This window comes from Harpia harpyja, chromosome 18, assembly GCF_026419915.1.
Source record: "Harpia harpyja isolate bHarHar1 chromosome 18, bHarHar1 primary haplotype, whole genome shotgun sequence".
Lineage (NCBI taxonomy): Eukaryota > Metazoa > Chordata > Aves > Accipitriformes > Accipitridae > Harpia > Harpia harpyja.
The window spans coordinates 8665161-8686467 of record NC_068957.1 but is presented as its reverse complement, the minus strand read 5'-3'; the positions used below and the strand labels follow the sequence as shown (position 1 = coordinate 8686467).

General features: G+C 48.8%; 1 protein-coding gene across 1 annotated transcript in view; it reads right to left on the bottom strand.

Annotated features, from left to right (window-relative positions):
* RNF128 (ring finger protein 128) overlaps nt 1-7027 on the bottom strand; it is a 29071-nt gene extending 22044 nt beyond the window's left edge. The window contains 2 exon segments of the mRNA XM_052813530.1: nt 6537-6960; nt 6962-7027. Of these exon segments, the coding sequence (XP_052669490.1) occupies nt 6537-6960; nt 6962-7012 (475 nt within the window). The 5' untranslated portion in view covers nt 7013-7027.
* Nucleotides 7028-21307: the final 14280 nt, after the last annotated feature.

Sequence of the window (21307 nt, the reverse complement as noted above, 5' to 3'; positions counted from 1 at the left end):
GTACCGTGAAACCAGACGCCTGCACGCTAGCTCTGCTCTCATCAATGGTACAACGTCGACAAAAAAAGTTAACGACTGCTGTCATCCACATGCGCAAGGCCAAGTCTTATCGGGAACGCAGATCTGACCCAGCAGCACCGATCCTGGCGTTCATCCTCCATCGCAGACACTGTCAGAGGAAACGTCATCCTCATGCCTTTACTGCCCTGCGATAAGCTCTCCCCTTTGCAAGAGGGAAGGGCGACTGAACTCATAGCTCCCGGAGCAATTTAAGCCTGGGCAAGCTGACATGCGGGTAGGCTTGTCCCTCCCCTTTCTCCTGCTCTGCATGCTCTCCACCCCAAACATTACCTGGCACCAAGATAAAAGAGTTGCTCGCTTCCAGGCTAGTTTGCAGTTATTTAAAGCAACAGCCCCTTATGACCCCAGCCTTTTGATTGAACTGTCTTCTTGCTCACACTATCACCTAAGCTTAAGGAAATCCACTTTCAGCTTGCTTTACTTGGCAGCTGGCGCTATGTCTGATCTCTTCCTCCTCAACATACAAGTCTTTCAAAGTACAGAGGTAAACATTGAACAGCAAGACACTTGAAAAAGTTGCAAAATTTGGCAGGAGTATTCAGGAACAGGAAGCAATATCCAGAGCTTTAAAAAGAAAAGTAAAAAAAGGGGGGCCGGGGGGAGCATTACAGAGAAAATTAAAGATAAGAGAGAGCCTTAGAAGATCCTCAGCATGGTGAGGACAGAAAAGAGGGAAGAAAAGAAACCCCCTACTAGTGGTGGTTGTGTTGCACAAAAGAAGCACTTACTTTGAAGAAGTGATGCCCACAGCAGTCTTCGCCTGGAAACGTACCACCATACGCTCCTCACCAACACTACATTTATTAATGGGACTACGCTGCTTGGGAACTACCGCCCATGTTTGTCTAGGGAGGCTCCAGTGAGGTTGGCGTCCAGACTGGTCACCCAACAGTTACTGTGGATAAGGAAGATCTCCACAATGGGAAGTACAGGGAAACTTTTACCAAACAGGCTGGGTGTCTAAAAGAGCACATCAAGACCAAACGTAGTTTTACATGACATGAGTTTCCACAGGTCCCCAGGGGACACTGGAGGTGGAAACCCACCTGCACTCTATTTAGTTTAAATAGTGTTAAAAATTACTGTTTGCCAAGTGAATCCAACAATCACCAGCCTTTTTTTCTCCACCCCACCCCCCCCCTTCTGAGCCTTTGAGATTTATGTAAATGCTGCCAGGCCCTAAATCTTAGAACATTTAGAACATGAAATCATCCTTTAAAACACCAGCCAAGACAGTACGCTTAAGGACACTGAGATGAATGAGATCTGTAGGACAGCTCTCTTCACACGCTGTCTAGTCAGTGGCATTTGCAAGAGTAAAGTATCATCTTTCAATCTAGGAAACAGCATCTAAAACCCACTGGAGAAGCAGCAATCAACATTCCCTAATGAAAATTCTTTGGTGAATTTACTAAATCAAATCTGCTGAAAGCTGTTGGGTAAATACATTGGTTGCCCTCTTCAAATGAGGTTGAGCTCACAGCTAATATCCTTTGCTCTCAACATACTGGTAGCAGCTAAGCGCTCACTGGAAACGAGTAAGTCTGAGAGAGCTAATGATAAAAGAATGTAAGTCAGCACAGTGTAAGCCAGAAGGCATCTGTCTGCAGAAAGATGACAGGTCACATCTGATACAGTGGGGAACAGTGCTGAGCCCGACCGCTGTTTGCTCACTGGCATATTCAAGACCAGAGGCAAACAAGCACTGTCATTGTTTTAGGGCCGTATGTCCCACGCAATGAAGCCTCTGCTACCACAGCTGTCACTTAGGATTTTAATTCATCCTGTCACATTTCAGCAGCCCAGTAAACCCGAAGAGCAAGGGCACTTCGCAGACCTGTTCCAGGCTATCTAAGGGTTGGTGCCTACCCTGTGGTTTTCCATGGCACAGAAGTACCTAAATTAGACCAAAAAGAGCAAGGGTAAGGATCAGAAGCTGTCGGTAGCACCGATCAGTCTATCCTGCTTCTCAGTGCCTCTCATGCTTGCTCAGACCTCTGAGCTGTGGGCAACTCCAGCCCACTACCGCACCCCCACCGTACCCTGCAGGGGGGAGATCAGGGTCATCGGCCAGACTCTCTGTACCACGGTCAGTTATCGGAATGCCGCTATAGCTGTGACATTAATTTACTCTAAACCAGGCAGCCGGGAGAACTGAACTGAGCACATAAAGACAAAGTTGCAGCACATACACATCAAACAGCTATTCTCAAAGAGCTGCCAACTCCAGGCACTACAGACTGCAAATACGATCCAGGCACAGTGGATCCGTCCAAGTTCCTTCTCAATAAGGAACTGCTGGTAGGAAGGGCTAAATAATCTGCTGAGGCTCACGCGGCCAAGGAATATGGGAGAGCAATGGGTCATTAATTAGACCTTGCATCCTCATTCCTCACCTGGGATGTGCTCAGTGCAAGTCTGCACTCACTGCAAAGGAGAGGTGCACTATCTGTTCACACAACATTTACAAAGCATTAGCACAGCCTGCCTTGGGATTACTAGTCTGTCTCAATCTTTAACAGAAACAGTTTTACAGGTCACATCAGCCTTTTAGTATCATGGCAAAGTTTTAGCTTGTTTCTAAAGATCACGCCTGACACAAAGTTGGAGCAGAGCACAATTATACCCTTTTGCCATACGCTATTTCCTCTAAGCATACGGAGATCAGCCTTCACCTCAGTGAAATTCCTGCAGAACAAGTTAAGTGGCAGTGCTACATACTTAACCTTTCCTTCCCCTTTCACCCACCGATGCAAGTTTACACTCGAACCAGATCTTGTTAGCCTGAGATATGCTGTTGCTGTTTTCACCAGAATTACTTAGCTGTGTTCCCCCAGCATAAGTCCTCTGCAGATCAGGTGATTTGCTTCTCAAGGCTGGAGTTACACAACAAGAGAGAAACCAAAGAAAATTATCACAATAGCTTTCTCACCCGCAAAGAATCCTTCTTTACGAGCTGCAGGGAAATACTTAACACCAAAGAACACTCTCCGTGGTTACCACCATACCCTGACACCAAAGCCACCTAACAGCTCGGTTCTATCTTAAGTCAAGGTCCACCTTTAAAACAAACCAACTCTTGTCATGCACTTTTTCCCCACGTGCTGCTGTTTTTCTCCAATCAAATGTCTTTTTCAGAAGGTCAATATAGATTACAGAGAGAGGTGCAATTATAAGCACACAGGACTGTACTTTGAAACCCTGCTCAGCCTGCCACAGAGCGGTACCATCTTCTTAAAATGAACACAGTTAAAACTCAAGTTTGCCAATTGATACGGTTTTGTGCTTATAAAACTAAAAAGTAAATATTACTTTGGACTCCATTAAATCCTTGACATTCCATGTGTTAGAGAGGATTAGGCCGGATTTCATCACATCTGATTTGGCTATTTATTGCCTTCTGTTGTTTTTATTGCCAGGGTGATTTGGGTTTTGGTGGTGGCTTGGGGCTTTTTTGGTGTTGGGTGGGTTTGTTTGCCTTTTTTTTTTTTTTAAAGTTGCCACACAGAGCACTGTTATAAGCAATAAAAAATTCATCAGACTAAACACGATTATAAGAAAAGAAGTCTCTGGAAGCAGGATGACCAGGACAAATACTTCTGTCAAGTACAGGCATGTTTAAGTCTCTAAACAAGAAAGTTGCTTCAAAAGCCAAGCTTGGCAGCCCGAGAAAAAAAGCACACTGCACTTTTAGAAAAGCTTCTGCTAATAACTTTGTGTTCTGTTGCTACCAAAGTTCTGCAAAGAAAAACATATTGTGCCATACATTTTATCAAAGCCCACCCACGGGGACCTTACTTCTCTGCCAGGCAGATGACAGCTCCCATGCCCCGCTGCGGAGAGGAGAGCCCTTGGCACCGCTGCAGCAGGAGGAGATGCTACCCCAGGCACGTTGGGCGATGGGAAAGCCCCAAGGCTTAGCTCCCGCTCGCCCCAGCAAAGCCACCTCCTGCTACTTCCCACTGCCTCAGCTTGGGGGAAGTGCTCAGCCTTGTCTGATTTCACTTGATGGCTATGATAGCCCAGTTAAAGCAGAAATGAAGCCAATTAGGAAACCCAGATTTTGAAGTCACCGTTAGCACAGCTACAGCCGTTACAGCAACGGCAGGAGTTGTAGTTGCACAAAACCCATTCTTTAAATGAGCAGGGCTACCTTCACCACTGCCTCCAGAAGAGTTAGAGCATCCAGTGCCACCGATAGGGGCCAGAAGAGGAGACCCATCCCAAAGCACAGTTCAGCAAAGGGCAATGTGACCAGCTCTTAAATTTGAGCTCAGCCTGCAGCACTACACCTCATCACAAATATCCTGCACTTGGCAAAACGAGTGAGGCTGATTACTTGTAGCTTGCTTCCTCTTGGCTGTGCTGAAAGCCTGCAACGTTTGTCAAGTTTGACTGGAGAGCGTTGGCTCCCAGCAGGGGCATGGGGCAGGGGTGGCCCAAGCACAGCATGCCACCAAAGTCCCCTGAGCAGAAGGAAGAGCATCGTTGTGGGAAGACGTGAGAACAGGGACTCGCAGATGACCACAACAATACAAAAAGATAACTCAAGTCCAGAGAGGAAGAAAAGGGAGGGTGGGACAGGAGAGAGTGAGGGACTAAAAGAAGGACAAGGAATAAAAGCAACAGCAGCAACAAGCTTAGCCCAGTAATTGTGCTAGGACATGGCAAGGAGGAGTCACACAGATGAAATAAGCAGTTTGACAGAAGCTGTCTTCTCCAAGAAGTCCCTGTCCTGTTTGCCTACAGTTCAGCTGGGAAGTTTCAACATGCCCTCGAGCCTGTAACCCATCATGCAGGATAATCGGGACAGCTAGAGCCACTCTGACATAAATCCCTCAGCAGAAAGCTTAAGGACAGTATGGGAAAGAAGGAAGCTCCTGTTGGAGCAGGCCCTGCGGAGAACAGATGGCTCATTTCAAGAGGTGGCTCCTAGCAAGATTAAGATGCCGTAGGTCTCCCAGCGGCCAGGACGGAGGAGGGGGCAGGAGGACCCATACCTTCCCCTCAAGAACAGGTTCAGCGGTGACCTACCCAGGTCAGCAGTGCCAAAGGAGCTCCTCTGAGAGCTGCAGAATTAGGCAGGCACACAGTGAACATGGCTCAGGGCAGAAATGCTCCTGTCAGCTCAGCAGGAGAAACTCGCCCAGCGACAGCCAGACCTCGATAGCATTTGTCAGCAGATGATTTGATTACATAAGAAAGCTCTGCATCAGAAAGGCCAGAGCCCATCCAGATTGTACGTTTTAAATTCTTAAAGCCGAATACAGACAGTCATACAGCTCATTAAGATCGCACACAATGATCCTCCGGAGGCAGCTACCGTTTCCTTGTCTCACCAGAACACTTACCTCTACCACTAACAGACAAAAATCCCCTCCAGCCCTTCTAAGAGGGGTACTGCAAGGGTATAATTATTTTTCAAACCAGTCAAAGCTCTAAGACTCACTATTGATTTTCACTGCTGTATTTCTCTCCAGAAGATGTGGCTTCCCAAAGCAGTGGCACTTAGCAGAATACCAACAAGCCGTGAGCTGTGCGCGCATCAATCCAACAGCCGAGGGCTGGACAGAGCCACCAAAGCCAGCTCCCGCTGCCCCACCGCAGACAGGGCACCTGCTGGGGCTGTTACCAGAAGGCAGTTCCACAGCTTTCAGCCCAAGGCTGTTTCTCAGGAAACACTAGCCTGAAATACAGCCAAATCTCATTCTTCATTTGAAAGATGGGCAGTTCAGAAAAAGAAAAACACTGCTGGCAAGTCGGAGGCTTTCTATAGCGAGAGAAGAGAAGCTCTGTCATCAGCCTCTGCAAAATGGAAATAACCTTTAAAGGTCTTTAGCCACTTGCATTGGAAGTAGCATTTTGCTTGGTGAAAAGTTACCTCTGGAAGAGTCTCATGCTCTGCCTGTTTCTGAGCTGGTTAGCGTGCAGGACGTGGGGAAAAGCAGTGTCTGAGTGTGGAAACCCAGCCTATTTCACTGCCCAAATCTACTCCACAAGCTTTACAGGTTTTAAAACCTCTGGGCACCTACCTGGTCATGCTAGAAAGCCAAACCAGAGACACTATTCCCACCTTCACCCCAGGCACCGCCAGTGCCGGTGCCCAGCCTACCCAGGCCAGAAAGCTCAGGCAGCCTGCTCGCCCTCAGCCCACAGCAGCAGCCTCAGCTATCAGACATCGTTACTCATTAATCAGAGAAAATTCAACAACAGCAGCTCCTTGAACAGCACCGGCTAGTCCAGGCAGAAACTCTTCTCCAAAAAGAAATCCCAGTCTCTTCCTGAGCAGCAAAGCTGGGTATGTTCACCGAGGGCTGAATCAGCAGGGGCTTAACCCAAGCCGTGCCCTCGCACCCTACACAGGGGAGGGAAGGAGCAGCTCCCAGCGTAGGGACCCTTCTTTTTCTAAGCCCCCCCCGCTCCCCAGCGGCTTGCCGGTCCCCGTAGCGGCTCACCGTGGTGGGACATGGGCAGCACCTCGTTGCCGGTGCCGCGGTAGTTGTAGATAACGGCGGCGGCTGCGCCGCGCTCCGCGGCCAGACGGATCTTGTCGGCGAAGGAGCAGCCGCCGCCGCGCTGGATAAGGGCGAGCCAGCCCGGGGAGCTACCGGTACCGGCCCCGGCCCCGGCCCCGGGCGGGGGGGCCCCGCTGAAGTTGGTGCGGGCGCTGCAGGCGTTGAAGGAGTCGCGGCCGTCGGGCAGCACCAGCACCCCCGCGGCCGCCTGCAGCGGCGAGTCCTGCCCGTACAGGCCGCTTTCGCTCGCCTCCCAGCCGCTCCGGTTGCGGTCCCCGCCGTCCTCCCACGACACGTTCAGCCAAGCGGTCCACACCGCCGCCGCCGCCGCCCCTGCCCCTCCACGGGGACCCGGCGGCGGGGGGGGCGAGGCAGAGCAGCGCGGCCAGCGCCAGCAGCGAAGCCCCCGACGACATCCCGGCACGGCACGGCACGGCCCCGCCGCCGCCGCCGCCTAAAATCGCCGCGGCCCCGCCCACGGGGGAGGAGCGGGGCCGCCCCCGCCCCCGCACGCCCCGCCCCGTCCCGACCCCCCCCCCCCCCCCCCCCCGCGGGAACCCCGCCGGGAGTCCCGTGTCCCCCCCCCCGCCCCCGCAACCGGCGCCGGAGCGGGGATCCCGCGGGGGGGATGCCGAGCGCCGCAGCCACGGGCGCCCCGACGGCGGTTACGGGGCGGGGGGGGGGGGAGATATCGGGGGGGTCCCTCTGGCCGGGGCGCCTCCCAGGGCAGTGGGTCACCCCGGCTGACCTGTGAGAAGTGATGGTTCTTGCTGACATCCCGTCTCAGGGGCGATGGGGGACCCCCCCGGAGAGCTCCCAGGAAGGGTGCATCACCCCCCCCTCCATCACCTCCCGGCACGGTGGGTGACCCACCCTCCTCCAGACTGCCACCCACGCAGCGGACACAGCACCAGGGCTCCCAGCGGGACTGTGGGGACCCCCTGAAGGGACCGACCCCCTGAAGGGACCGACCCCCCAGCAGCGCCAGCACCCACCGCCCAGCCACGACCCAGCCCGCTTCGCCCTGCCGAGTTAATATTTGCTGCCGCTCAGCAGCACGCAGGAGCAGTCCCGCCTGAAATGGGTTTGTAGAGTACGAGGATGGCTGCGTTAACTCACTGGCCGCTGTTCTCCTTGTCGTTAGACATACCCTATAAACCTGCCGCTTCAACCAAAAACGCCTTTTTCGGTTTATGTATTGCTTGTGTCAACTGCACAGTTGATTATTACTTGATCTATGTAACTCGCAATGAAGCATCACGTTTCTTCAGGGCTCTGTAGTTCCTTTCTGGGCAGCCGGTTTGCATTCAAAAGTCCCTTGCTCCAGCGCACACACATCTTTGCTAGGTCGTCCCGCATCAGGCAGTGCGGTCAGAGTGCTTGCAGGATCATGCGTGACACGATGGAGAGGCCTTGCTCCTTCCAGCTGCTCTGCAGGAATTGCCCCCAGCACCGGGAGCCACTCAAACACATCCCCAAACGGCCACGTGTCACCACGCACAGGCTGGGGCTCTGGGTGGGAGCCCATCGTTTGGAAAGGATTATTCCTGTGCAGTGATTACATGGCACAAGATCAGCTTCTGCCTACGCAATTGCCGGCAAAATTAGGGTAAACACAGAGTTAAAGCCTTTCTGATATGAGTCGGCACCACCGCTTTAGTTTTTAATGCAGGCGTTCGGCTGATTCTGAATCCATGCGGCTGATAACCCGACAGCTTGGCGTCGAGCTATGGCGCGCATTTTCCTTCACTTGCACCTGTGCTAAATGCAGGACAACGAGCGTTACGCAGTCAAACCCGACTCGGGTTTGAATGACTCCTTGGGGACAGGGGCTTCGAAACCAACGTGCTCCACTGGCGTCCACCCCTGCCAGCACGGCGGCTATGGGTTTTTGTAGCTCGGTAGCACAGGGAGATCAGCGGTTGGTTTTGCTGCTGAAATAGCAGCCTGCAGAGCAGGTAATGAAGAGCAGATGAAGCAATTTGCTAAAGATCAATATTGCTAAACACGCAAAGCTTGCTAAGCGAACTCCTTTGTCCTAACCAAAACAAACCCCTCATTTTCTCATTCCACATTTAAGTAGACAACTTATTTCAACAGTGACGTCTTTAGCTATAAGAAGAAGTATATCTGTAAGCAAGCAGAGACATGGTGGTGTTTTGAAACCTGTTCCACATAGGTGCAGGGAACAACTTAACAACACTCTGAAAATATAACCAAGCTCTATGCAACCGGCAGCAGCCAAACCGCTCAGCTTCAAATGCCTCCAAAGTTTTAGGGATGTTCAGCTCTGGAGTTTTCATCGAGACAAAACTGGACCAAAGACAAACATTGGAACCTCCTCGGGATACAAAACTTCCTATAGTTCTGGGGGTTTTGAGTAGAAGGCTTAGCCGCAGTCTCTTACCCTTCCATACGTTATAGTTTGTAACGTGATGATAATAAAGCGCCAGCACGGGTGCAGACGTTGCAGCTGCGGGCGGGTGCGAAGGCGTTTCGGGGGCAGGCTGCCGGGGAGCAGACCTGCTGGGCATGGCGGCGGCTCTGTGCAGGGGCACGGCTGCTCATCAGCTCCGGCCCGGCGTCGGGTGGTGGTAACTAAAACTTCACCGCTCTTCGGCAACTGGTGGGAAATGCGCAGGCTGTCCAGGCTACTGCCCGGTGGCAAAATGTCCACGGTGCATTTGGTAATCTCACCAAAATGAACACGAAGCCTAAACTTGAACTTCTCACCGTGCAGCGCAGAGAGCGATAGCAAGGAACAGAATTGCTCTAAATGTGATTGAGGACATTCTGCTGCCATGGCGTTATTCTGGTAACGAGTTTCTGACCCCTTGCTCAGGCAATGTTTCCACTCGCTTGAAAATAACCGAGTAAGCAAACAGCAGGCACAAACAGAAACCTTGTTCGCCGTGGCTGAGGAATTTCTCAGCCTAGCAAAGCAAAGGAAGCCGAGTGTTTGCATCGGGGCAAAAAAGCGGACGCTTGTGCTGGCGGTGGTCAGTCCTTCCGAGTAAACACTGGCAGACACCAGCCTTGCTTGGCTTGGCAGGGAGGCCACTTGCAAGAGGCCAACGGTCCCTGCGCATCCCGGCATGGTTAGCGGCAACTCCGGGCCAGCACAACGGAGAGGAGCCGGGTGAGGTGGCTGGGACAGTGTCAGAGCGCAGAGGGACACCCCGGCAGAGTTAAAACGGTATGTTTTAAAAACAGCATGCCAGTTATACCCATTTTAAGCTGCATATCTCACATTGAGAACTTCCTGGGCTCTCATTCATTACATCTTTTTCCAGAATGATAATTAATAAACAGATCTGCAGCCTTACTGAAGTGCATCCTTTACTCGCGTTTGAAAAATGTGGTTTGTCTGATGGCTTTCAGCTCAGTTACCTGTAATTCACAACAGAAAAAATGGGTATTGAGTAGCAATTAAAAATAGTCACTGCTAGCAGGAAGCCTGCAGGGACCAGGCAAGAGGAGGGCTAATAAGGGTTTTTTGCTGTTTTGGGGGGGTTTTGTTTGTTTTTGTTTTTGTTTTTTTCCTGCCTTTACACAAAAAGCTGAGATTTTATAGTTTGGAGAAAGTACATTTTGTTTTGGAGAAAGAGGCCAGACATTGTAGGGGCTGTGACATGTAGTATGACGTATTAACAAGTAGTGAAACTTACTTCTGCTACATTTGTTTGTGAGAGCTTTCTAAAAGTTTCTGAAATTAAAAGCACTGTAGCCCATGAGGACTACAGGTGTGAGAATGATAGGGTAAGCAGCATTAATTGGCTCCCACAAAAGCAGAAGCAGAATTACACCTAAAATAGGTACAGCATGATGGAATTTCTGGCATAGATCTGATTTTTTTAAAACCTTAGAAGATTTGTATTATTTAAAAACTTATACTGTATAATTTTGCTTTTCATTTTTTCCCCATGGTTACTGGTGGAGGCTCTGAGACGTTCAGAAAGCAGGGCATGACTTTCAGATAAACAAAGTGAAGTCCTGGAAATGCTGTCACTGCCTTCTACAGGGATGGACCCTGTCATTATCTGGAGCTTTATCTTATTTGAGTAAATATTTAAACATCTTTTTTCAAGATTAAAGAAAATGTATATGTGTATGTGTAAATATTGCTTTTTAATGTCAAGCCAGATCACTCAGGGCATCTTGCTGATGAGAGACTTGTACATTCGTGTCCTTCAAAACTGCATTTGTTTCTCATTCAAGTACCCAGCTCTGGATCTCTCTCTTTGGAGGAAAGCTCACAAGGACACAAGAAATCTCTGTTAGGGCAAAGCATTACAGGGGCCGGCGCTGAACCCTCCAAGTGCTGCGTATGGGTCTGGACCATGTCTCTGGGCCTTCTCCACTGACCAATGAAGTGGAAAGGAGAAGCACTTATGAAAATGGAAAAATCAATCAAAAGGAGCGCCCTAAAATGAAACCCAGAACTGAATGTCATGGGACAAAAAAAAATCCATGAACAAACGTTACCCTGAATCACAAGTTAAAGACAACAGATGTTGCATTTCCTTATTCAAAACCAGCTCATGTCCATGACCAGCAACAGAAGGGGCTTGGCCAGGTGACTTGCTCCAGCGTAGGCAATGCTGTGGGCTAAAGCATCCCAGGTTTTTAAACTAGCTGAAAAAAAAAAAAATTAAGGTATAAGAATGGAGCTTGTGGTGCTTTGCCACTTTACAAAGAGGACAGGCTCGGGCCGGAGGAGGCGAAGAGGCTGGAAACTTCCCCTGATCCTGCCTGCGGGGCTTGGGAGCTTCCAGGAGAATCTGAGGTGACCCTTGTGACTAGATGCAGAAGACACACAGAGGTTGCCAGTTTCAGCTAAGTTTCCCTATGAATTTGGGAGCTTGCCTGGCTCTAACACAACTCGGAAACTCCAGCCTACACAACTCTGTTCACTGGACATGGAAAAAAAAGTGTGTCAGATCGCCCTGTGCGCTGGCACCGAACACTTTCCCTCGGCTAGCCAGATGTGCGCAAGAGTCCCCGGTGCCAGGGAAGCAAACATTGTTTCTCCATATTTCTGGCACAGAGGGACCAATTGTTGTGACAGCACTACATGTGTCCTCTGCTACCTCAGAGAATATGGGTAAAACGCTGTCAGCAGAGGCAGGAGCTACAAAAGGGATGGATGCTCATGCACTGACCAAAGTTCGCATGCACTCTTCCTCCTGTCAAAGACACTTGCAATTTCACGAAATCATGTTTTCCATCTTTCGTTTCAAAGGAAGTTTGTTGCTAAATAGAAATAAGCAATATCTAGGAGATGCAAGCGAATTAAAGTGAAGACAAAAGCATTCCCCACAGGTGACTACAAGGAGCCTTGAGCAAAAAAAAAGCATCTACAGTTCCTCTGAAAAACTAAAACAAGAACAAAAAAACCCCCAACATACAAGAAAGGTCAGAACTTGCCAGACAACACATCCTTTTGGTCTCTTTTGGTTTCACGTTGAGCTGAAGCATGATGCTACTCAGGCCTGTTGATTCAGTGGTGGTCTTTATTCAGTGACAGTGGAGTTTCCAAGCAGGGGACTGAATCAGTGGTTTCCTTCCCCTGCAGTGCTTTGGGCAATCTCCATCCAGCCTGGGGACCGAGATTTTCCATAGAATGCATGTAATGCAGTTGACCAACTGAGGAGCATCAGGTGACTGGAAGTCTGAACACATCCTCAAGAGCAGAACATATTGACGTTTGGCCCTCTGAGGAAGAAACGAGTCCCAGTCAAAAAGTTTGCCCTTTCTGGGTTTGTTTGTGCGTATGCACAAACTATGGGGCCACAGATCGCATCTACTCGCAGAAATCAGTAGCCCAGCCCTGCGAAGCTTTGTCCTCCAAGGTACAAGTGTGCCTAGTTTCAGTTCTGACTTTATCTCCACCAAATCTGCTCAGGTCTCCGTGACAAGCCCTCACTACGTCCAACAGGGAAAGCTTAGCAGTGACTCCAGCTGGTCCTGAAATCCTTGTTTACAGAACCGCGAGCCGAAGGCAAGAACGCTCTGAATAGGGGCTTTTAAGATCACAGAACTGTAAAAGCTCAGCTTTTACAGCATAATTAGGACGTCAGCATAATTAGGACGTAAGTTGTGACAAACTTCAGCGAGCCCAGTAATGTCAGCGGGAGCTTTGCCAACAGCCAAGGACTTGCCAGGCTCGCTCCTTCCTTCCTTCCACCCCCAAGAGCGGCCGACAAGAACCCCGGCGGAGACAGAACCCCGGAGAGGAGGAAACAAACATCAGGGCAAAACATGCAAATGGAACAACCAGGAAGGAGAAAAATCCTCTCTGGGAAGGCGTGTGAGATTTACGGTTTGGGTTCTTGGACCCGGCTGGTGGCTTGAGGGAGGTTACGGGATGGCCCGAGGTCCCCGAGGGTCACCCAGCAGCAGGCAGCCGTCACGGCTCGCAGCCAGGAGCGGTCGGCACTCGCTCCCTTTCTGAGAGGGCTGTGGAACTGTCTAAACCACCGATCAGCTCTAGACTAAGCGATTTGGTTTGGGACACGCTTTTTTTCTGAGATTTAGTTTTGGCACGTGACTTCAAAGCGGGAGAGGCCTGAACTGCAAAGTCAGGAGCTAGAGGCAGCGCTCCTCGCCGCCCGAGAGGACGGAGACCTCGCACGGCAGTTTGGGCTCAGCGATGCCTTCCAGTGTGTGCTTCTTTCAACGTCTCCCTCCTCGAGATGGAAAAAATTGTAAACCACAGATGGTTTTTCCTCTGCGCCTTTTGCATCTTTGCTCAACCCATGCAAAGGTGCTCACGGCCACGGCTTGGGGAGAGGGCAGCGCACTGCCTGCAAGCTCTTCTCCAAGCGTGAAACGGACTGTATTCATAGCAAATAATGATATTGATAGACCTCTTCAGTTTGTGTACAAATACGATTTGTGTATTTCAGGCTTTTTTAATTAACATTTTCACTCTTCTGGCGGGATGCACATGGTAATGCACTTTGATGCACGTGATCCTTTAATGGATTTACCAACCCATCTGGAAAAGTGCACGGAAAGCAGCAGTAGATTTTAACTGGAAATGGTGACTACTACAAGCAAATTGATGGCCCATATTAAAAAAATATTCTGAATAACTTCCAAAATAACTACTTTACAATATTTAGGATTAATTTCTGAGCGAGATAGTAATAAATGCACCTATAAAAAGGTGGCGTAGCTTATTGTACACTTGCTGGCCCAACATTTCCGTGTGCAAATGGCACAGTCTAAAGTCCACTGAAATCAAAGGAAACACTTCCACTGATTTTGTGAGGTTTAAGATTTTTTTTTTTTTTCTGGAAAAATCCTGTATAAATCCTTAGTTAGAAAGCCAGCTGGACTAGGAAGTAAGTAGACAGGACAGTAAGTTGCACTAAGAATTTTAAAGGAAACCAAAGGCTGATCCCAAAAGAGACAGTGAAATTGGGGTCCAAAACGTCCTCTGAAAACCTCTGATCAGTTGCTGCTTAGATCACCTCCAAAATCTGAAGTTGGCTCATTTTTGGTTTGGTTTTCAAAGGAAACAAGGTATGCAATCATCTAGTTTTCCTTTCTGTCCTCATCCCTCCTCCTTCCCCATCTTCTCCCCACAGATAACTTTCCTGCTTGCCTCCACTGATGACCAATTTCAGCCAGCCTCAGCTGAAAGCTTGGAAAATTCGAGGAGAAGTTCCCACAAGTCTTTTAACGTCAGCAGCTGGTTAGAGGACCCTCAGGAGAGGCAGAATCCTGAGGTTCAGCAACTCCCTGCCTGCCGGCTCCTGACTGCCTTTGCCCAGGGAGAGGCCCGCCTGGGAGGCAGCGGGGTTTATTAATTTGAGGAACAAGGAAGCAAAAGGTCTCTCAAGGTTGTGGTGGGAACAGAGGTGAAATCAGAGGGACGGGAAGGGGGAAAAGAGGAAAACGTTACCCACGTGGAGTCAGAGGGAGTGCAGGGACACAGGGGAAAGGTGTTAGGGCAAAGTTGTTTTGCTCACAAAACGATTTATTTGCTTCAAGCACCTGCTGTCCTGCTTCTCCATGTGCACGGGTCTGGGTAGGGCCAGCAACCGGCTCTGCTTTCCTGCAGTGCCGGGAGTGCAAAAGGTATATTGCATGCCAGCACAGCCTGCAGCTCGGGGATCTTCAAGGAAGCAAGAAAATGGGTTTGAAACCTCTCAGGTGATAAAAGGAACCAAACCCAGCTCTTCAGCGGTGTGGGTGAGTGCACTGAGTTCCCGGAGGAAAAGGTCTCCACCACACCCTCTGTGCTTCACCAGGAGGGACTGTCCCAAACCACGGCAAGAGGCAGCGCATGAAACGCTTAAATCCAGCTGCGTTCCAAGCTCTGAGTCTTGGCCTGAGCCTGAGCAAAGCCCCGAACCACAGCAGCCTTCGAGGAGATCAGAATTTAAATTCAATTGGTCTCGAGGATTTTCCTCTTAGCTGTTTATGCCCAGCTCCTCGCTCGGGCGGTTACACTCAGGCAGTTTGTGGTTTGCCTCGTTGGCTTTCATCCATCCTTCCGAGGCGTTTCACAGCGGTGCCGGTGTGGAGGCACCAGGAGCTGACCCTCCCCAGCGCACTCTGCAGTCCCCCAAGGACTCATTTCACTCATACCTGCGGGTGACCATCAGGCTTCCAGCATTACTTTTTTTTTTTCTCTTTTGGGGTTGTAACAACTAACACAACCTCAACTGCAATGGCCTGACCGATAAGAGAGGTGACGCTGACAAGTGATTGAGGAAAGCTGTGCATGTTCTGTAACGTATTACATGCTTGTAATTAGAAGCCAGATTGAGTTACTCAATTAGATGCAAATATTTCTTTTGTTCTTTGTTTCCAGCAGGTTAAATAGAGGATGCCGCCTTTCTCCTTTTAGGGGAAATGGTTAGCCAGCAGGTTGGCTTCTTTTTCTGGTTCTAGCAGTTAAAGTTTTGCAAAGCCTCTCCTGAGCTTTGCTAAACAAGTAAGCTCATGAGAGAGCCATGCTGTGGTCCCAGGACAAAACTTCTGCTGTTTTTTCCACAGAAGCAGACTCTGGGCTCCCTGTGTATGTTCACCACCAAGTTTATGGATCAACAGGTGGGTCACAGTATGTAGTCACCTGAAATAAACCCAGTGCTTATCACATTGATTACCTTGAAAGCTAAAGAAACCATACTAAATGCCAGTGTGGTGAGGTCCTGGGCTTTGCTGGCTCCATATTCTGGGGGCTCTGGAAAATCCCAGACCTGAACGCAGCTCCCTGGCAGCCTGCGCTCTGCGGTGATGAGCACAGCCTGCTGGGATTTTTATGGCTGCTCGGGAGCCTTTCTGGAAGGAAAAGGCTGTCTGCTCTGGAGATGGGACAGTCCAACCCGGCTCTGAGCAGGGCAGATGTCTCCAGCTGCCCAGGGCCGTGTCCGGTTTTTGAGTAGAGTCTCCAAGGATGGAGACTGCACAACCTCTCTGGGCAGCCTGCCACACTGTTCAACAACCCTCAACAGCGAAGAAGTTTTTTCTTATGTAATTTCTTGTTTGTGCCCATCGCCTCTATTTCTTTCACTGGGCACCACTGAGAGGAGCCTGGCTCCGTCGCATTTACCCTCCCTGGCTCCATCAGGAATTTGCACACCCAGACGAGAACCCCTCAAGCCTCCTCCAGACGGACCCGCCGCAGCTCTCCCAGCCTCTCCTTGCTGGGACGGCTCCCGCTGGCGAAGGGCTCTGCGCTTCACCCTCCCTGCCGCTGCCCTGCCTGCACCCACACCTCTCCATCAAAGACGTGAAGCCACTTAGACAATTTTCTCGGACGATAAACGGAGGAATTTAGTCCACACTACGAGAACGCTGACTTCACAGAGGCATCTGGACTGGTGTTAGCAGAGCCACTTACTTTGCAAGGAAAAAATGAAAAGGGAACATCACGGCATCTGCTTTGCATGGACGTTCTGGGAAGTTCATTCATTTTCATGTGCAGGTCCCACAGGCTGTTCAAAGCTCGGGCAGAGAGCCCAGCTTTTTCTGTGGTAAACTGAGGAGATGACTGAAAATGTGCTGTAAAAACAGAAATGACTCTGAAGATGAAATAAGCAATGATATTTTAGAGAGTTAAGATGGGGAACCTGAGCAAGATTTTATACCAGCTTTCAAACCAAAGGATAAAACCGAACTCCACTGTCAGGCATTTAGCCCACAAGTTTGTAATAGGTATTGCACCAACAGCTAATAAAACCCTATCTCAAAATACTGCTGAGATAATAAAAGTTAGACTTTGAGGCTACAGAATATCCTGGAAACAAGTTGGAAGGAAACAGATCCACAACAATTTTTTTCAATTATTGTCAGGATTGCCAATTATTTCTATTGTACAGACAAACAGATACCTGCTTGCTCCTGTTGTACAACAGTTGTGCTAGGGTACTGTTCTTCATGAGTCTTGGAGGCTTTAATAGTTCTCTTTCACTGGGTCTTAGTAATTCCCTTGAAGAAAACTTTTCAGAACACAGTTGATATTTTAGCTTAGCTGCTATGTCGGACTAGGATCCAAATGGCAGCAATAACGGTGTTTTAATTTTATTATTCTTTGGTTTTATGCTATTGCCAGTCTCCTATTTTCTTTTGTAAACAAACAGGAAAAAAGGAAAAAAAATCACAGTGACAAGAGGATACAGCCCTCTACCGACCCGTGCCAGCACTGCTCACAAAGCACGGGCCCAAGCCAGCTGCTGTGTGACTTTGCAGAGCACAATTCTTCTGCTACCGTCTGTGGTCTGGTATTTGTTACTAAAAAAGGAGCCCCAAAATATCTTGTTTAAATTTGGCTAGGTTTCAAAAACTTGATAATTCCTGGAATTTCCATTTAAGTTTCAAGGAGGGGTGCTAGAAAAATGTTGTTACAGATGCATATTCCATTTCCTTTCCAGAGAAAATCAAGCAAGTGCTAGAACTACTAAAAAATGACATTTTTCTTCTAGCAAAAGCTTAGTCTCCGTACCATTGGATCAATCTGACTTTGTGCAAATAAGACACAAACACCTGCAGAAAATATTTCAGATTAAAGTAGAGCATATTCCCACCAGTGGTTTGTGTAATCGGAGAGGAATGGGAAAGTTGTTTTGAATATCTTGACCTCTAAAATTTTCCGTAGTAAAAGCTATTATATCAGTTTTATTGTATGTGTGTGTGTGTGTAACAAGAAATGAATACCCAGTAACAGGTAAAACTGATGACAGGTAAAAGGAACTGCCCTCCAGGATGAGGGAGGAGTCACCAAGAGGGGAGTTTTTTCTTTGTTCCTTCCCAGCAACTTTAAATTACCAACGTTTCCTGCACACCTGGACTTTGCCCAGAACAAACTATTTCATTGCTGTAAGACTGGGCGGGTATTTTACCATGTGAAATACATACATAATATTATACTGTTGTAACAGAAAATAAGGTTGTCTAGAAAGCTATCTAGAAATGAATAATTTTATGTTAAAGTCAGCAGGAAGGGATGAGGACTGCGGGAAACAACGGCGGTTTTCCCCAACATCGGGCACTTTTAAGATTCAGCTGGACAGGGTGCTGGGCCATCTTGTCTAGACCGTGCTTTTGCCAAGAAAGGTTGGACCAGGTGATCCTTGAGGTTCCTTCCAACCTGGTATTCTGTGATTCTATGAAACTGCTGCCAAGGCCCCAGGGCCTAATGAATAACCAAGGTGATGGGATTCCTGTAGCCCCGCGCAGTAGCAGAGCGATGCAGACGGATGACTGAAGATGTCAGGACTGGCCCCAGCCGAGAGCCGGCCGATAACCCCAGGGGCGGCTGCTCCTTGTTTAATCAGGAGCTCGCAGATCACCGGCAGCAGCAGGGTAGGTTTTTCTCTCGCTGCTCTGCCAACCGGGCGTCTCATCTCCGAAGGTCCCCTGCCCAGATGGCAGAGAGGATTAATCCCCAAGTCTCCTCAGACCTCTCTGGGCGATGCCACCATTGGCAGATTCCAGCCGAATAGGAGATTTCCTTCCCCAGCCCTGTGAACAACCCTACTGTAAAAAACGGAATCATCTCCAAGCACTCTTTTGCTCTAAGCGCTGTGCTGCAATGACAACCCCTCTCCCGGGCTTTTTCTGTTTTACCTAAAGAACGTACGGCTCCACACTTCGCACTGAGGGAAACAAATACAGAGAGAAGATGCTTCTCCTATGCTGATTAGACAGAGAGCTCATCTCACTGGACGTTTAACACGTGTTAAACCATGTTTAACACATGTGACAACTGCACTGATTTATAAACCCTCTTTGCCACCAAACAGATCGTAACATCCACTTTAGTCCTATAGGACGCCTATAGGAAATAGTCACAAATCACAATTTGTCTTTGAGAAAATTAAATGAATTAAATTAAGAAAGACGGAAGTTCACGTCTCATGAAATACACTCTTGGGTGATATATCTGTTGCTTTCAAGATTTAAGAAATCTTGTTAGTTTTAGAAAAAAAAAATCTGAAAAACTAGGGTCTGCTTTCAGAGCTCATCCTAAATAATTATCTTATTTCTGGAGTCTGGTCTAACTGTCGGGTTTGTGACATCCCAGTTACCCAGCATGCCTAAACCAGGTTCCATCCCGTTCTCCTCCGCTGACCTCCGAGGGAACAGGCCGCCCTGCTCCTGCCGTGGGCCAGCTGGGGCCACCACCGCTTGCAAGAAACGCAGCTGGCACCGATTTTGCAGCTACATAAAGCCAGTACAATTCTTTCTTTATTCACCCAGTGCTAGTATGAGCTGGCACGCTCCAAAACCAAATAAAAAAAGCAAGTTAATCTGAATCTTGACATGCCAGCCACTGAAGTCTAAATCACTTTCTCCAGAGGTAGAACAAAAGCTTTGGTTTATTGGCTACACATTTCCAGTAAAACACTTAAGCTCTGTTTGCAAACACTAGCTCAATCATGATACCAGGACAGTCAAAGCTGGCTGTGTAGTACAACAAGCCGCTGCACTTTCAGTGCCGTACAGCACATTTTTTCCTGGGTTGTGCAATACCTTGTTTGGGATGCTTTTTCTGTTTTATGGAGCCGAGCCTCACGCGATGGTTAGGTTCGTAAAGCACCTGTGACGCTCTTACAGGTGCATAACTGAGACTCCGAGCCAGCCTGCCCAACAGCTGGCGTCGGCTGGCTCCTATGAACTGCCCAGGTGTGGGCTCCGCGGCGAGAAAATTCCTAAAGCGGCAGCTCCAACCAGCATGGGGATGCGATCACTAAAATGCTGGCTCATCTCCAGGTTAAAAATTGCTCAGTTTGCTCACAAAATCAGACAAGCAAGACTTACACCGAAGGATTCCTAGTGCAGCTCCGCCAAAGTATATTTCATGGAATTAGCTACGTATACATACGCTTTGTACTTAAATGCTTATTAGACAGGTTGACCTAGAGGAACACACACAGAAATAAAAGCCAAGCAACACAGTATCACAGTTAGCTTCTCAGTTCTTCTCTAATGACACATCCATAGCTATTAGGGCCAGAATGGGTGATTACAATCATTTTGTCTAACCTTTCATTAAGGAATTAGGGAATCCCAGAAGAGGCTGAGATCAGCCACTATTCAGAAAGGATTAGAATGATTTGTCGGGGGCGGGGGGGGGAAGCAAGATCTGGCTTGTAATCTGCAAAGCATATAGCTATGGTGCAGATGCTTGTAGGCTCATTTGTGTCCTCTAACCTCAAAAAATAAACTAGTGCCTTCAAAGCAGACACTACGGGTTTCTCTACATCACTGTCTAAAATAATTTGCGTGCTGTGCAAGTAAAAAATGGTACTTACTTCAGAGACCCACCAGTTTGGCTGCACTGTACCATGCTCAGAACGTAACAGTGGAGTATTTCTTACTAAGCACTGAAGTCAAAACTCTAATTGCATAATGCATTTTCTTTCCCACTGAATTTCTCGATTAAAGCAACAGTCATCCACAAACACAACTGCTTCCTTATAGCCTGTCCTGGACCAAACTTCAGAGAAATGATCAGGTTTCAGCGCTTCACGCTGTGATACTCACCGAGATGCGACATCAGGACGATGCCTTTGCCTTTGTCTGGCGAGTTGTAGATCACAGCTGCTGTTGCACCCCTTCTGGCTGCCACCTTAATTTTTTCAGCAAAAGTGCAATTCCCTCTTTCAATCAGTGCTATCCACGGTGGTTTTGTGACGGTGAATTGGGTGTTTGCATCGCAGGCTTGAAGATTAGCAGATTGAGGAATGCCCACAAGCCCCTGAGCACTCAGCAGAGGAGAATTTAATCCATACAGACCACATTCGCACTGCTCCGACACAGACCTGTTGCTAGTGCTGTTGAAATAGAATAAACTTACAGAGGCCCTCACAGAAAATGCCTCTGTAGGCTTGAATAAAATACTAACGACCGCCGGGAGGCAGAAAAACCTGAACTTATCTGCTTGCTTCATTGCTTATTCACATAAGCACAAAATGTAGACGTCTATAGGTATTTTCAGCTGGTAGTGGTCCTTGTTAGCCCACAGCCTGCTGAGGAGTCTGAAATTTCAGTTCCAGCAGGAACTCGACACCAGCCAGGTGAGTCCTCGAGGTGCCGGTGAGCTTATCGGGAGTGGGGGCTGGGACGGACACAGGTGACACACCTGCCTATTGTGAAGTAGAGGTGCAGGCTGAAGGACCTGCAAGTAACCTTTGGCCCTAACTTTCTGCTCCTTTTTCACAAAGCATCGTTCTCCCCCTCCTTCTCTCCCA